Genomic DNA, 13,616 nt, shown 5'->3' on the forward strand with positions numbered 1-13,616 from the left:
CATAGTGTGGCTGTTTTGGAAAATAATAATTAACTTACAATAAATAATTGTGTAAAAGGAAATATTTCTCTTCACATTATTTAGGTGTACCTGTTGTTGCATTCAGTGATGGCAGCATCTTGCAGCTCATCCAGCCATCCATTCCTTCTTTCCCTTGATTAGTGAATTGACAGCTTTTCCACCACTCTTTTAGCTGCACATTTATCTGGAACTGGAAACAGAAGAGATAACACTGAGAAATATCAGATTCTTACCTGATAATATGCTTTCCTCTACTCCACCATGGCAGCCATTACATATGGGTTCTTCCCAGATTGGGTAGCTTTGGAAAGGAAAAAAAGACTCCTCCTGTATAAAAGGCTCCTCCTCCTTCCTGCTTGTGTCTTTGTTCCTAGCTCTCAAACACAAACAGTTAATTGCACACAAATACAGGGTAGGGAACTATGCTGCCATGGTGGAGTAGAGGAAAGCATATTATCAGGTAAGAATCTGATATTTCCTCTACCTCCCCCATGGCAGCCATTACATATGGGTAATACCCAAGCAGTTCAAATTCACTGGGCTGGGCAAATTATAATTCATAACAACAAAAATATCCTTTTTTTTTTTTTTTTTTTTACTATTTATCATATATATATATATATTTTTTTTTTATATCACTGCAGACAATACCTTACGTCCAAACTTAGCATCTGCCGACGCCATCACATCCAACCTGTAATGTCTGGCAAAGGTGTGCACCGAAGCCCACCCTGCTGCTTTGCACAACTCCAATATAGAAGCTTCGCCCTTCTCCGCCCAAGAAGTCGCCACTGCCCGGGTCGAATGCGCCTTCAACCCTCTTGGTGGTTCTTCCTTACTTGCTTTATATGCCTCCAGGATACAACACCGAATCCACCGGGCAATCGTTATTTTTGACGCCTTCTGACCCTTGTTCTTACCCTCAGTAAGTATAAATAGATTTTTATCTTTCTTGAACTCTACAGTTCTTTGCTTATATACGGTCAGAGCCCTAACTACATCCAGCGTATTCAGACGTATTTCCTTATCATTTTTGGGGTCCCCGCAGAATGACGGTAAAACAATCTCCTGATTCACATGAAAGTTCGATACCACTTTGGGCAAGAACTGCGGATTCGTCCGTAGCACAACCTTATCCTCAAACATATTCATGAAAGGCTCCTCAGACCATAACGCTTGCATTTCTGATACCCTTCGGGCTGATGTTATAGCCACCAGAAAAGCTACTTTCCAGGTAAGTATTCTAAGCGAAACTTCCTGCAAAGGTTCAAAAGGCTCCTTAGTAAGAGCATTGAGTACTAAATTCAAGTCCCAAGGTGCCAGAGGTTGGTGAAATCTGGGCCTTATCTTTTTCGCCGCCTGAAAGAACCTTTGGATATATCGATCCTCCGCTATATCCTTGTCTAACATAGCTGCTAACGCTGACACCTGTACCTTCAAGGTGCTAACTGCTAGCCTTCTGTCCAGGCCCTCTTGCAAGAAGTCCAGTATCACAGGTATTTGCTCTGGACTTTTGTTCCTCTCTCTGCACCATGATGTGTATTTTAACCAGACTTTGTAATAAGCCTTCGATGTATTCAGCTTCCTAGCTTTAAGTAGTGTCTCCACCACTTGACTAGAAAACCCTCTATTCAGAAGTGTCCTGGTTTCAATAACCACGCCATCAGATTCCAGGCCAATGGCTGAGGCTGCTGCACCTTGCCCTGTATTAGCAGATCCGGCCTCTCTGGAAGTTGCATCGGCCCCTCTACTGTCATGTGAAGTAGCTGAGGAAACCAAGGTCTCCTCGGCCATTTTGGCAGAATCGCGATCACCGTCGCCTTTTCCCTTTGCACCTTCCTTAGGAAGCGCGGAATTATCGGAAACGGTGGAAATGCGTAAAGTAGTTGCTTTGGCCAAGCTGCTGTTAATGCGTCCCACTGCTCGGCCTGCGGGTCCTGGAACCTTGAAAAGTACCTCTCTACTTTCCTGTTTTGTCTTGATGCCATGAGATCCACACATGGGTTGCCCCACTTCTCTGTCAACCATGTGAACACTTCTCTGTTAAGGCCCCATTCGCCTGGCAGACAGAGAGTCCTGCTTAGGCCGTCTGCTACCTGATTCTCCTTGCCTGCCAGACATACCGCCTTCAGGCTTTGAACTTGTTCTTCTGCCCAGGTCAGCAGTCTCTCGGCCTCCCGCATCATGCTTAAGCTCAGTGTTCCTCCTTGTCTGTTTATGTATGAGACGACCACCTGATTGTCTGATCTGACTACCAGCTCCTTGTTTTTTACTCTTTCTTGGAAGACTCTGCATGCACATACTACCGCCCTCATTTCCTTGAGGTTTGAATGCATCTTTTTCTCTTGTATTGACCAGACTCCCTGGGATGACAGGTCCTCGCAGACCGCCCCCCAACCGGTTCCACTGGCATCTGTCGTGACCACTATCTGTTCTGTCAGATTGAATAACCTTCCTGCCTGTAACCGGGCTCTGTCTGACCACCACCTCAGGTCTTCCTTGGCTCTCTGTGTTAGCAGAATCCTCTGCGTCAGATCCTTGTTGTTGCCATTCCACTGCGTTAAGAAGCACCTCTGCAGTTTTCTTGTATGAAATCTCGCCCACTGCAATGTCTCTAATGCCGAGGCCATTAGCCCCAACACTTTCATACATGCTTCCGCTGACGTCACCGACTTCCCTATTAAGGGTTTTGTTGATCGAATTATTTTCAATTGTCTTTCGGGCGTCAAGGCGACCCGGAGAGATCGAGTGTCCAAGACCACTCCCAGGTACTTTATTTTGTTCGAGGGCTGTAATTGACTCTTCTTTTTGTTTATCAGCCAACCATGCATCATTAAAAACTGTAAGACCTCCTCGGTGTGTTTCGCCGCTAACTCTCTTGTCTCCGCCATAATTAGCAAATCGTCTAAGTACGGCCATATCACTATGCCCTTTTGTCTTAGCCTTGCAACTATCACCACCAGTATTTTGGTAAAAGTCCTTGGCGATGTTGCCAGGCCAAATGGCAGCGCCGTGAATTGATAGCTTACACCCTGGATAGAAAACCTTAAATATTTTTGATGACTGACACATACGGGTACATGAAGATACGCATCTTTGAGGTCTATAGAGGTCATGTAAGCGTTCTTCCTGAGATCTGGTAATATACTTCTTACCGACTCCATCCTGAAAGTTTTTACCTCGACCAACCGATTTAATTTTCTTAGATCCAGTATCGTTCTGAATCTCCCCGACGGTTTTTGGACCACGAAGAATCGCGAATACCATCCTTCTCCTATTTGCGACTGTGGCGTTTTTACCACCACCCTTTGCTGTATCATTTCCTTCAGGCTGGACAGTAATGCTTCCTTCTCCACTGGGTCCTTTGGTATAGGTGATTCTGTGAAATACGCCCCCGGGCGCTCTTTGAATTCTATTTTGTAGCCTTGACGTATAATCTCTAGTACCCACCTGTCCGAGGTGGATACCTCCCAGGCGCTTCGAAATTCGAGCAGCCTGGCCCCAACCGCCTGGGGTTCGGCGTCATTGCTTCGTGGTGAACTTACTGTCCCTGCCTCTTTGGGCCTGAAAATTCGCCCTTGACAACCAGGTACCTCTTCTGTATCCTCTACCAGGCCTATAACTTCTAGCCTCTCTGTATTCTTGAGACTGAAACTTGAAGTTTCTATTTCCAGGCGTTTTCCTATTTTGCTTTTCTTGGGGCAACCACACTGATTTTCCTCCAGAGATCTTAGTAATCGTCTGATCCAGCTGGGTGCCGAACAAGTAATCCCCTTGAAAGGGTAGAGTTAATAGCTTGTTCTTTGATTGTACATCAGCCGCCCATGGTTTGAGCCATAGGGCCTGTCTGGTCACTGCTGCAGCCGCCCCCGCTCTAGCCGCTAGCTTCATAGCATCTAGTGATGCTTCACATATAAATTCGATTGCCAACTGTACATTCTGCACAGTCTTGAGCAGTTCAGAACTCCTTATACCGTCCAGCATATCTGCCTCCAGCTGGTTACACCACTCTCTTGTCACTCTTGAAGTGATGGCCAAGGCTGCCGCCGGTCTCAGCGCTGCCCCTGTGATCAAGTGCTGTTTCCTTAGCCCCAGCTCAATTCGGCGTTCCATGGGGTCTTTAAAATTATTTGCGTCCTCCAATGGGAGGGTCGTCTTTTTTGAAAGCCTCGCAATTGCTGCGTCTACTTTCGGCAGCTCATCCCATGCAGAAGTGAGATCTGCCTGGAATGGATACATCTTCCCCATTTTTACTGGGACCACTGTCCTTTTATCAGGATGCTTCCATTCATCTAGGACTATATCCTTTAATGGCTGTGACAATGGGAATGTCTTACTCCTCTTTCTCTTGTCTCTGAACAATAATTCTTGTAATTTAAGTTCTTCTGGGGCCTCCTCTATGTTAAGCGCTTTGTTTATCAAAGCCAACAAATTTTCCACCATATCCACACTAAAGTCACTATCCGTTTTATCAACCGGTGTATCATCTGGTTCCTCTAAGGCCTCTGCCGTGGAGACTCCAGCTTCTTCACCAGACTCTCCCTCGCTCATTCTGGAGCGCCCCCTTTTTCCTGTTGCCTTTACTAAATCTTCCTGTGTCACAAAGGTGCCAGTCAGAGGCGTTTTGATCATGTCCACCAACCCGGACATTTGCGACAACGGTATTCTTGGGACTTTACACGCCTCACAGACGCTGCCCACATGTTTGTCTGGCAAGGTTTTGTTACACATCAAGCATCTGTCCACATGCTGTTTCTTATGCCTGGCCTTTCCTTCACCTTTATCTTTACTGCTGTCAGACCTGTGTGACACCTACACTTTGTTTACCATACATATACAATCTAACACCACACCTTATCTTCATGGTGGCTTACCCTGACTTTTGCATGGCCTGTCTCTTCTCTTCCTCCATACTAGGTAGTACCGTCTAAAAAGACATGATACCTTAGTGCCAAACTAATCCACAAATAGCAATCCACATAGTGAGTACTCACTTACCACGCAGTGGTAGTTTGCTCGGCCAACCGCCAAAACGGAACTCTGCTTTGTCCAAAGCCGCTGAATGCTTCAGCCTGGGAGAACAACCTCCGTTGGTGACATAGTGTAATCGGCAGCCGGCTTCATATAGCCGCGCGCCCGCCACTGTCCAATCGTGGCCGGCGGCGTCATCCGGCCGCGCACTCCGTGCCCGGCGTCCCCGGAAATGCGCGTCACGCAGCCCACGCTGCTGCGCCCGACATCATCTTCCGGCGCCTCCTGCGCGCGCACGCCATCTCACTCGCGGCTCCACGCTTGCCGCGAGTGTCCAGACGCCCACCCGGCTTCACCACTGATGGACCCGGACAGATGACCGCTCCCTTTGGCCACCTAGGATGCCACCGCCTGTAGCCGCCTACACCTGAGGACGGCATGCGGCCCGTGAGACTCGGTACTCTCCCGCACCTTGTCTCCCCCCTGTAACCCCGGAAGGCATGGGGGGAGACCGACCAAACTTCACAGGGTAAGCCACCACCTCTTTGCTACCCATTTTTAGGGAAAGGAAAAAAAGACACAAGCAGGAAGGAGGAGGAGCCTTTTATACAGGAGGAGTCTTTTTTTCCTTTCCAAAGCTACCCAATCAGGGAAGAACCCATATGTAATGGCTGCCATGGGGGAGGTAGAGGAAATCAATCTGTTTTTGCATATACTAGCACTGCCCCCATTCTGTAGCATGATGGCAATTGTGTAAAAAAAAAAAAATAGCATTACCTCAGGGTTGTTTTGCCTTTATGGTTACCTGAAGTCCTTGCACAGTCCGACCAGCTCTTTGCATTGTTCAAACTGCTTACTGCACATAGGCAAACTGAAGAAAGAAAATGGCTTACTGTGCACGAGCAGCCAGGCTGGCTGGCGTTATTGCACATTACCAGGGCCAGATTAAAGGCCTTATGGGCCTGCAGTTGAAAAACAATACACAAACTGATGAAATATTTGTTAACTTTGTTATGAAGTATATGGTAAGGGTACATGTTAAAAAGACCTGTAAAATTAATCTCACAAAATGGCTGCCAAAACTGAGTGAAAACAGCAGATTAATTTATAGAAGATAAGACACATACTTTTCCTTAGGGACCAATTCAATGATACCCCTTTTACACCACTGCAAAAACCTAAGTTTTTGCCTCTTTGATCTGGGTCAAAGGTGGTGTAAATGGAGTAGCTGAAAAAAAAAAAACCCTGGGTGGTGGAGAAGTGTAAACGGCTATACCGTGTCATTCGATCCTGGACCCGTTTACACCAATTAGGGAGCCCAACCTCCTGACCATAGTGTCCTGTTAAGTTTAATTAAAAGTTAAGTTTTATTGCTATTTCCATTTGTACATCCATCAAATTGTTTATTATATCAAGTGTGCCCCAAAAACCTTGTTGGTTCTTCTTTAGTCTTCTCCTATAGGCTACCTCCATTCTCATAGTGTCCTGCAGTCAGTATGGAGGTTGGGTGGGGGACGCACAAGCCTCCGCTGCTGTCTGCTGTACTGTGCACACAGCAGTGGAGCCATGGAGGAGGTGAATGGATGCCTGTGAGCGGCAACCATTCACCTTGCGGACGGGGGCTGGGGGGTGCACGGAGGCTGGGGGCAGCCCAGCAGCTTACAGTGACACTTGGCAGTCCGGCGCTTGGAGAGGTCAGGAATATTCTGGGTTGGCACCGCAGTGTAAGAGTGGCAATCCCAGTTTGACACAGATTGGAACCGTGTTTCAAATACCGGGTCAGATCTGGGATTTTGGTGTAAAAGTGGTATTAGCAGCAAGGCTGCAAAGTATTATTCAAAAAGAAGAACCGACCCCGAAAGAAGCTATAGGATTTTCTCCCACAATAGCAAAATATTCTGGTAGGTTAATTGACTCTGTAAAAAAATGAATCCTAGTATAAGTGTGTGCGTTTTAATGTGTTTATGGCAGACTAGTTTATAGAATATTCAATACAAAAAAATGAAAGGAGTGCTCTATATCACATGTATACATTAAAAAAGTATATTTATTCAGACATAAAAGTAATAATGGTTGGCGTACCTCAATAAGGTTCAAACGTGCTTGTATCCAGGCATCACTGCCCCACAGTCCCTGCATCAGCGTGCCAATTATACTGCTGCAGTGCTGCCCAGAGCATCCTTTGGAAGCTCAAGACATACAAACTGATGCTCTGGGCAGTGCTGTTCTTCCAAGTGGCTGAAAGCCCCACCCTTCTTCATGATGTCATGAGCTAGAGGGCATAGGTCACTGTAAAGCCCTGTTATGTTACTGCATGTGAATACCTTCCAACACCCTGTCAGACAGACACACTGATCGTTATTGAAATTGTATTAGTTGATTGTTTCGTTGAGCGATGATTAAATAGCGCAGTAAATACTGTATAGTGTAGGATGTCCTATTGTATACTACATACATTACATTGTATTTTAAACGTATTGATGATATTTCAATATTGTTTCAGCAATGCTGTAACAATTACGCAAAAATGTAACGTGTTTTTTTGTATATCATCAAAGTACATTTTTCTATGAAAAACTAGGCATGGAGGAATTTGGGTTAGCATAAAGCTTAGCAGCCTAATGCTTGGGCCACACATAGTGTTTTCACAAGATGCCGTTTAATGGGACCTGCTTAACAGGATACAGCTTTTTCTGTTCACATGTCAGCCGCACATAGCCTTTTCCCTGGATGTTGCAGAACATAATTGGTGTGTCCGGCCAGTGACACAGTGATTAGGTAGCAGGCTGTGCGGCACGGGCACATTGTGAGAACACATACAGTACATTCAAATGTTCTATTTCATATCTGTTCATCCTGTGATGCGGCACCGCCACATATGTGTAGCCGGCCGCATAGAAGACCTATTGAGCAAGACCGTTAAAACGCAATGTGTGGTCCAAGAGTTAGTGGATGAACACAGCTCAACTCTGAAGCCAAATCATGCTGTCACCTGAATACAAGCTAAATATGCATCCTCGCCTGGGCAAATGGGGTCACAGAAGAACCCTGTTCTTTTCTTTAAATGGATTGTGCATAAAGGGCACAGCATGTTTTCTTCTAGCGTATACTGTGCCTAATTTAGATGTGGCTGGAGTACCTTAAAAGCAGCAGTAATAGCACTATATAGTAATGAAGCAGGAGGCGTCTATCACTAGCATAAGCCTCCGGCTGCAGTAATGATTTCATCATCGGGTGACCAACAATACCCATGGTGCCGCACAAACCACTAATTACAGAGGCCAGGAAATATCCATCTACGGAGATCATGGCCCCTTCTCACCCTCAAAATGGCAGCGACACACCTCCATTTTAAGAAAAAGGCCATTTCCCTGACCCCAACCACCACCACCAATCCGTACTTTGTGGTACAAGATGCAGTTGCAACCACATCTGAATTAAGCCAATTGTAAAGCGCAACGGAATATGCTGCGCTATATAGGAAACTGTAAATAAATAATAAATAGCACATATAGTGATATCAAGTTTTTTTGTACCTCGCCACTGTATTTTACTTTGAATAATAAATATTGCATAAAATAATTTTGCACAGAAGAATGCAATCTTGGTCTTATAAACACAAAGCTTGAACACTTTATTTCTGTAGTTGCACACATCACAGTTCCATGCCAATTTATTAAATAGATTCATAACATATTATTCAAACCATAATTTACTAGAGGGGAATTACAAAAGTTCATGTACATCATTTTTTATTTAAACAAAAACTCACATAAAAAAATATATATTTCTTCGTTTTACAACACTTATAAGTTGAAGGCCACAGGGATAAAATATACGCGTTAACACATTTTGATTATGTATAATGAATCTAGTGTCTTCACAATATCATGCATTAAAAAAATTATAAACATACTAGTTACCAGACTGTCAAAATGAAGAGCTGAGGTGTGTGTGTGTGATCAGAGCTCTGTCTGGCACCATCTAGTGACCGCTGATGCACCATAAAGGTGAGTAGCAACATCAGGCTTTATGTTGTTGTTTAGTACCATTAAAAGTTAAAAATCCTTCAGTAACACGTGAGGACCACAAGACTATGTACAATATACTTTAATATTTGCAGTGGTTTAACCATAAAAACACCAACCAAAACTTTTGTTTAACAGGTTAACAGGAATAAATTAAAAACAAGTATTTCTATATTTTCACATTAGATATCGATTGTAAATGTATGAGGGCAACAAACATGGTATGGTAAAGTTAATATGACACATCAAATCACTATCGTCAATGTATCTGCAAAATGTAGAAACAGAGATCTTTGTCATAAAGAAATAAACCTCAAAACAAATGAGAAACATATATGCTATAGTATTGTATGACCATAAACACAACATACCTTGTACACTGTATAAAAGACTCAAATATGTTTTTCTAATGCAAAATCCAATAAACCCTCTAAAGAACATCAGCAGCAATCAGCACATCTCTCTCTCTCTCTCTCTCTCTCTCTCTCTATATCAGGGTTGCCGACCCTCCCGGAATTTGCGGGAGTCTCCCGAAAATCGGGTCCTTCCTCCCGGCCCCCGGAAGGGTGGGCAACCCTCCCGGAATCAGGGGGACCCCCACTGAGCCCCCCGATCGCGGCATTTAGATGCCGCAATCCGCGGGTCTCAGGGGAGGGGGCGGAGCTAAAACGGCACAATCGTGACATTTTAGCCCCGCCCCCTCCATGGATAACTGTTATTTCGACTATTTCTTGTAATGGGGCGGGGCTTAATGACGTCACAGTTAAGCCCCGCCCCCAAAACGAGTAATGCAAGATTCCTCTCCGGGCTTCTCCCGGAGAGGATTTTTTCAAAGTCGGCAACCCTGCTTTATATATATATATATATGTAGAAGGATTAGATTTCAGTGAGATGTGCGCCAGGAGGTTTAAACAGGTAGTTATGCAAGAGAGTATGGTCCCATACAATGCAATCCCCCTTTGGTCTGTATGGGGTGTCAGCTAAGTCCAGGAACGGTGGTGTGCCGCTCAGGGGGTAGTTTGTGAAAAGAGTTTGGTTTGGACTTGAATAGCGACTAATATGCACGTATTTCACATGGGACAGAGTTTATAAAGAAAAACAATTTATTGAACACAGCAAAGAAAAAAATGGTAACAAAATATATGGATAAAAATGGGTGTTCTTTTAGTTTGGTCAGTTTGCTGCACTGACAGGACCGCCATGCCATTCTTTTATAGTGTACATAGCCGAATTTTACCATTATATCCCCTTTTTCATGTATAACTCTTTTTATTGTATACCCATTTTTATCCATATATTTTGTTACCATTTTTTTCTCTGTAGTGTTCAATAAATTGTTTTTCTTTTTAAACTCTGTCCCATGTGAAATACGTGCATATTAGTCGCTATTCAAGTCCAAACCAAACTCTTTTCACATATATATATATATATATATATATATATATATATATATATATATATATATATATATATAGGGGTTTGGGAGATTCGGCACTCCACTTACTGAGTCCAATGTGCCCCGGGTGCCTTCAGAGGAATACACACTTGTTTGAAAGAAAGCTGCGTCACTCCAGGGGTCTTATACAACAAAATTTTAGTAGTTTTCAAGTAGTATACATATTATAGATACATGTACACAGTCGACGTTTCGATGCCTGCTGACATCTTGCTCGCGACTACATGCATCCAAGAAAATACAGACATGAATAACCGCACGGCGGCGGACACAGAAATATATACTTACAGCAGCCAGCGTGTTCACTGCGACAGCCGGTAACGTGCAGCGTTCTCTCCTCCTGACGGCGCAGAGTCCCCTGCTGATGACGTCGTCACTGACTGCTGCTAAGCAACGCAGCCAGCTTAGACGCCGTCACCGGCTCCCGCAGCAAACAGCCTGCAACAAAAGGGACACAGAATGAAAACATCTATATTACATGACTAAAATGTATCCGCCAATTAGCCTGTAGCGTCACATTGTAGCCATAGCAACCACTATGCATAGACTGCCGTATCATTAGAGTATATCCTGCATTATCAAAACCAGCCATTAAGCTTGTGTTAGAGATTGTATTATGATTCACTGCTAACTGTTTTCATTCTGTGTCCCTTTTGTTGCAGGCTGTTTGCTGCGGGAGCCGGTGACGGCTTCTAAGCTGGCTGCGTTGCTTAGCAGCAGTCAGTGACGACGTCATCAGCATGGGACTCTGCGCCGTCAGGAGGAGAGAACGCTGCACGTTACCGGCTGTCGCAGTGAACACGCTGGCTGCTGTAATTATATATTTCTGTGTCCGCCGCCGTGCGGTTATTCATGTCTGTATTTTCTTGGATGCATGTAGTCGCGAGCAAGATGTCAGCAGGCATCGAAACGTCGACTGTGTACATGTATCTATAATATGTATACTACTTGAAAACTACTAAAATTTTGTTGTATAAGACCCCTGGAGTGACGCAGCTTTCTTTCAAACAAGTATATATATATATATATATATATATATATATATATATATATATATATATATATATACATATATATATATATATCTCCACATACTGTAGGCTCCTTTTTCCCCAGGTAGCGAGATATCTCTGTATGTCCAAACATGAATAAAATATTCAAAATCAGGTTACAAGTGGCTCAGACCCTGCCTCAATCTGCAAAGAAATATTATCTTTTGGGTGACAGTCTACCTCTTCATAGAGTGAAAGTGGGAACCTCCCTGTAAAAATCTGGTCAATTTGGAATATAATACAATGGGAGTAGACAGCTGAATATACATAACTTTATTGCCATGAACAATCCTTTTTCCTAAAATAATAATATAATTTGGTACTCTTTACCTAGAACGGCGCCCATCGCGACCATCGAATGCACTAAAAAACGGGTGCGATGCGATGCCCGCGATTTCCCATAGGGATCAATGTTAAAAGTGAGATTGGACGCGATTTTAGTGTTCAATGCCCGCGATTTTTCCATAGGAAACAATGTTAAATGGGCCACAGAGCCCAAATAGTCACCCTAAAGTCTGAAATGGCCCCCACAATTGTTAACGCCACCCCACGATCAACGTCAACCCGAAGCGTGGCGAGCGCAGCGAGCCCGCGAGGGGCGGCGGTACGCGTCCTCCGACCTTTTCATACCCCCACTATCCACGTCGGCGTGGAGTTGAGAATAGAATAGTGTGGCGAGCGCAGCGAGCCACCGCGCCCGAAGCGTGGCGAGCGCAGCGAGCCCCGCGAGGGGATGCGGATACCTTCACAGGTAAACGCAGGCTTTACAGGTATCCGCTGCGCTCGCCACACTATTCTATTCTCAACTCCACGCCGACGTGGATAGTGGGGGTATGAAAAGGTCGGAGGACGCGTACCGCCGCCGCTCGCCACGCTTCAGGTTCACGTTGATCGTGGGGTGGCGTTAAAAATTGTGGGGGCCATTTAAGACTTCAGGGGGACTATTAGGGCTCTGTGGCCCATTTAACATTGTTTCCTATGTAAAAATCGCGGGCATTGAGGCATTTAACACTAAAATCGCGTCCAATCTCACTTTTAACATTGATCCCTATGGGAAAATCGCGGGCATCGCGTCGCACCCGTTTTTTATGTGCATGCGATGGCCGTGATTTTTTACCCCCGACGCCCGCGATGCCAATCGCGGGCGCCGTTCTAGGTAAAGAGTACCTATAATTTTTATTTAGGCAAAGGGATTCTTTATGACAACAAAGTGCAATATATAGTTATCGGTCACCTCCCATTGTGTTTATATTTAACAGTACTGGAGTCCTCAGGCGACAGAATTCACATCAATGGCACAAAGTTATTTCACTTATAATTAGTCTTGAATTAAAGAAAAACTTTTGTTTTTGTTTATAAAATACAGTGATGTCTAGCATCCAGAGGATAGACTTCACCACTTGTATTGCTGGTGCTCTTTTATTTCCTTTTGAATGGAATGTGTTTCTACTTGAAGTTTTGAAAATTCAGACTGTACTCAATATTAGGAGACCGGTAATAAAAAGGTCCCTTTATACCACTATACTAATGCTTTATAGCTGTGAATTTCTTGATTTGGACACAAGGATCACCCCTGATGAAGTCTCTAGAAGACAAAATGCATTGGAAATTGCTTCTGAGCTTATGATCCTCAACGAATCTAACATTATGTATACGAAGTGCAATTCAACCTGAACTAATGATGTATTCCATTTTTCTTATATGGTAAAGGACTTGCAAAGACCATAATAAAACATCTTCTTGATTCAAAAACATCAGACTTTTGGACATTCCCTTATTATTGGTGTACAGGCATTTTATGTCATAATTACCATTAAGGGCTTCCACTATAGAGCGCTAATTTGCTATTGTTGTGTCTCCATGTCGGTTTCCACTAACAGGGAATTTAGTGAGTAAATCAAACCATTATCTTCACGATTACTATTAATCTATATTCAGCACAGGTGTACAGGTTTTGTTGAATAAATATATATATATATATATATATATATATATATATATATTTATATTTAGGCAAACAGGATTCTTTATGACAACAAAGTGCAATATACATTATTCAGCTGTCAACCCCCGTTGTTTGTATTTAAC

General features: G+C 43.9%; 1 protein-coding gene across 1 annotated transcript in view; it reads right to left on the reverse strand.

Moving 5' to 3' along the window:
- Window positions 1–157, reverse strand: part of SRPX (sushi repeat containing protein X-linked) — an 86,941-nt gene extending 86,784 nt beyond the window's left edge. Inside the window, exon 1 of the mRNA XM_083172607.1 lies at window positions 91–157. Coding sequence (XP_083028733.1) covers window positions 91–142 — 52 coding nt within the window. The 5' untranslated portion in view covers window positions 143–157. The remainder of the gene's footprint in view (window positions 1–90) is intronic.
- Between the last annotated feature and the right edge of the window lie 13,459 nt (window positions 158–13,616).

This window comes from Crinia signifera, chromosome 2 (genome assembly GCF_055691185.1).
Source record: "Crinia signifera chromosome 2, ASM5569118v1, whole genome shotgun sequence".
Taxonomy (NCBI): Eukaryota; Metazoa; Chordata; class Amphibia; order Anura; family Myobatrachidae; genus Crinia; species Crinia signifera.